General features: G+C 20.4%; 1 protein-coding gene across 1 annotated transcript; it reads right to left on the bottom strand.

The window, feature by feature from the left end:
- Window positions 1–1,492, bottom strand: PGO_002560 (variable surface protein; the record flags this gene model as incomplete). Its single annotated transcript, XM_028691149.1, has 3 exons — window positions 1–156; window positions 283–1,350; window positions 1,475–1,492. The coding sequence occupies 3 exons, from the start codon at window positions 1,490–1,492 to the stop codon at window positions 1–3; spliced, it is 1,242 nt and encodes a 413-aa protein (XP_028546950.1).
- Between the last annotated feature and the right edge of the window lie 1,687 nt (window positions 1,493–3,179).

The raw sequence follows: 3,179 nt of genomic DNA, 5'->3' as shown, positions 1-3,179 counted from the left end.
TTATATATTACTGTATGTAACATCGAATCTACTCAGTGAATCTATATCATTGGGAAACGTATAATCTTCTATTACATTCCTATCCATTATAAAATTACGTTTCATTTTAGATTTTCTTTTTAAGTTTTTTTTTAACCAATACCCTACTGGACTAAACTATTGAAAATGGGTTATAGGTAGAACATATTTTATACATAATATTTGTAATATTATATAATAATTAATAAAATTTATTAAATATAATATAATACATATTTCTTCTTTATTAACATATATAATTACTTTGTACAGTATAATAGAAAAAACTGCAATTCCTATCAAAAATGGAGCAATGTACATACTTTGTGATGATGAAATAGCTAAGGTATTACTTGAAATATGTGAAGTGACATTTAATATTGGATCTCTAATACTCAATAGAGATTCTTCTGATTGTGTATGGATATTTGACTGTCCTTCAATTGATGTCTTACGTGTACTTTCGTCTGAATGTTCATGTTCCGTTATTAAAGCATCTAATTGTCTATCTTCTGCCATATTTCCTGGATTATCTACATACTCATATGTCTCAGTTAATGAATCTTCTATTTGTACAACTTCTTCTCCCTCTACCTCATACTGCATAGTATATTTAGGTAACTGTGGCTCTATTTTTTGTAACGCTTCTTCTTCATGTTCTTCTTCCGTTCTTCCACTTTGTAATTGTTCATCCATCGAATCAGGAAGAATTCCTATTGATGTGCATCTCAAATTAAGTAAGTTTTCAATATTCATACCATTAAAAAAATCATTAAATACATTACAAGTCACATTACGTATACTTAAGTCACGACACTTGTTTTTGAACTCTTGATATTTTATTACAAGACCATCAAAATATATTTGAAAAGCATCACCACAAGACTTATTATATTCATTAATATAATTTTTAAGAATATCATAATCTTTCGAAAAATCAAATAATATCTTCATATCTTCAAAATTATCATCAGTTATATTATAATAACTATTATTTTTACAAATACTCAGGCCTTCATCGTTTTTCAATAAAAATATAAGTATAATCATAATAGAGTAAAATGAACTTCTATTTTTTAAATTTTTATATAATAAATCACCTAACCAAAAGTATAAATAATCACAATCATCTGTATCAAGACCTATATCCTCATCTTTTTTATACACATAATATAAGGCTTTAACTATTTTGTCAGAAATAACATTATTCGTAGTATTCTTATCTATGAGATTCTTTACACTTTCGTAAAAATGAACACCATCACAATTATCATTCGCATCATCGAAAATAGTGTAATTAATTTTTGAAGGTAATATTTTAAGTATTTCCTCCTATGAATTTTAGACAAAAGATAATATATATATTTCTTATTAATAAACAAAATTATATAATTAATTTAAAGTGAAATATTGTATATTATGATAAGCAGTAATTTTTACTACATAAAAAAAATACCCTTAGATAGTCGATCATTATTAAAGAATATCAAAATGTGATAAAAGAAGAAAATAAGTTAATCATGTATTTTTCTATGCGTTTACTAATAAATAAAAATTTCCTAATTAAATTCATAAGTACATATTATAGCACTATTTATGATTAGAGATTTATTTTTATGATTCTTTATATTTTTTTAAAATATCTAATCACTATAACACCATATTCTATGAAATATGGATATATAATTTCTCAAAGCATATATTATATGAATATATATATTTTAAGAATTTCAAGATATTTACAATTTGTGTGTGAAATTAATTATTCGGAATTCTTAATAATATATATTATACCGTATAACACAGTTATAAAATATATTCTCTGTTAATACTACATTTAATGCTATGCATCATAGATACTACTGATTAAAATAAATATTATTAGGATTCCTTATTATAAGCAAAATATAAATATTTATATTCATTTACTTAATTTACATTAATATCGATAAATTTGTACACTTTATTAAAGCAGGTCTCATTATTTTAGTTAATACAATATATTTAATAGACTTTATAAAATAAATCTTATTTTTCAATGGATTTATTATGTTTTGCTCCATTTCCATTTTATATTTGATAAGTACCATTCATATATTATTGATATTAATAATAATATTCTAATTCCCTATATTAAATAAATTATGAATTATTTTTTTTTTATGTATACCATCATATTATAATTATTAGAAAATATATGAATTTACTTCTAATATACCTTCTTTTAATTGGATATTATATAAATCAATAAAACTATTTTTAAATTTATATTCATCCGATCTGAAAAAATATATATTTATAATTAATAATTTACATAAATTTTTTTTTTAAATATATATGGAGCTATTATAAATACCTTCATATTTTTGTAAACTTAAGTGTATACAATAAAATATTTTTTTGAATGTCATTTATAATTATACTATAATTAAAAATTTATAAACAGAGTTTAATTAATACAAACAATTTCAATGTGAAATATTGCATACTTCTGTGTATATTTTTATTAAAGTGTATAAATAACTATAACATAGTGAGATTAATTATACGATAAAAGAATATTAACTTAATTCATTATAACAACCTTTAAGTTATGACAATAAAGCATATTGTGTTTGAAACTATGTATGAAATTTTTAACTTTTTTAAATCTCATGGATTTTGTAAAATAAAATGTTTTATTATAAATTATTTATTTTATTCTTAATGGCTATTTATTTTCATCTAATAATGATTCATAAATATACATATTAATTCATCATAATATATTACGAATTTTCACTAACAAATAATTTAAATATTATATATGTATTTTGTCATATATATTGCAATGGAATCAAAATATAATTATGTAATAGAATAAATATGTCAATACTTGAACCTATTATACTATATATTTTTGAAATGAAAATCTAAGTACTATGAAAAAAGGTAAATTAGGAATTAAATATTAGAATTAAATGTAAAAATTGTATAAAAAGTGTAAACGTTAGAAAAAAATAACATAAAATAGTATATAAAAATAAAAAATATAATTTTTTTAATGTTAATATATTTTATGCTTTTACTATAAAATCTATAATAAAATCGTAATTCCGTTTTATCTTTCTGAATACATTGCTATATTCCTTACATTTTATTTAACTTAAAAAAAATATCTT

Source organism: Plasmodium gonderi (genome assembly GCF_002157705.1).
Source record: "Plasmodium gonderi DNA, contig: Pgo-contig_277, whole genome shotgun sequence".
In the NCBI taxonomy this organism is placed as follows: domain Eukaryota; phylum Apicomplexa; class Aconoidasida; order Haemosporida; family Plasmodiidae; genus Plasmodium; species Plasmodium gonderi.
This window is presented reverse-complemented; position numbering and strand designations above follow the sequence as displayed.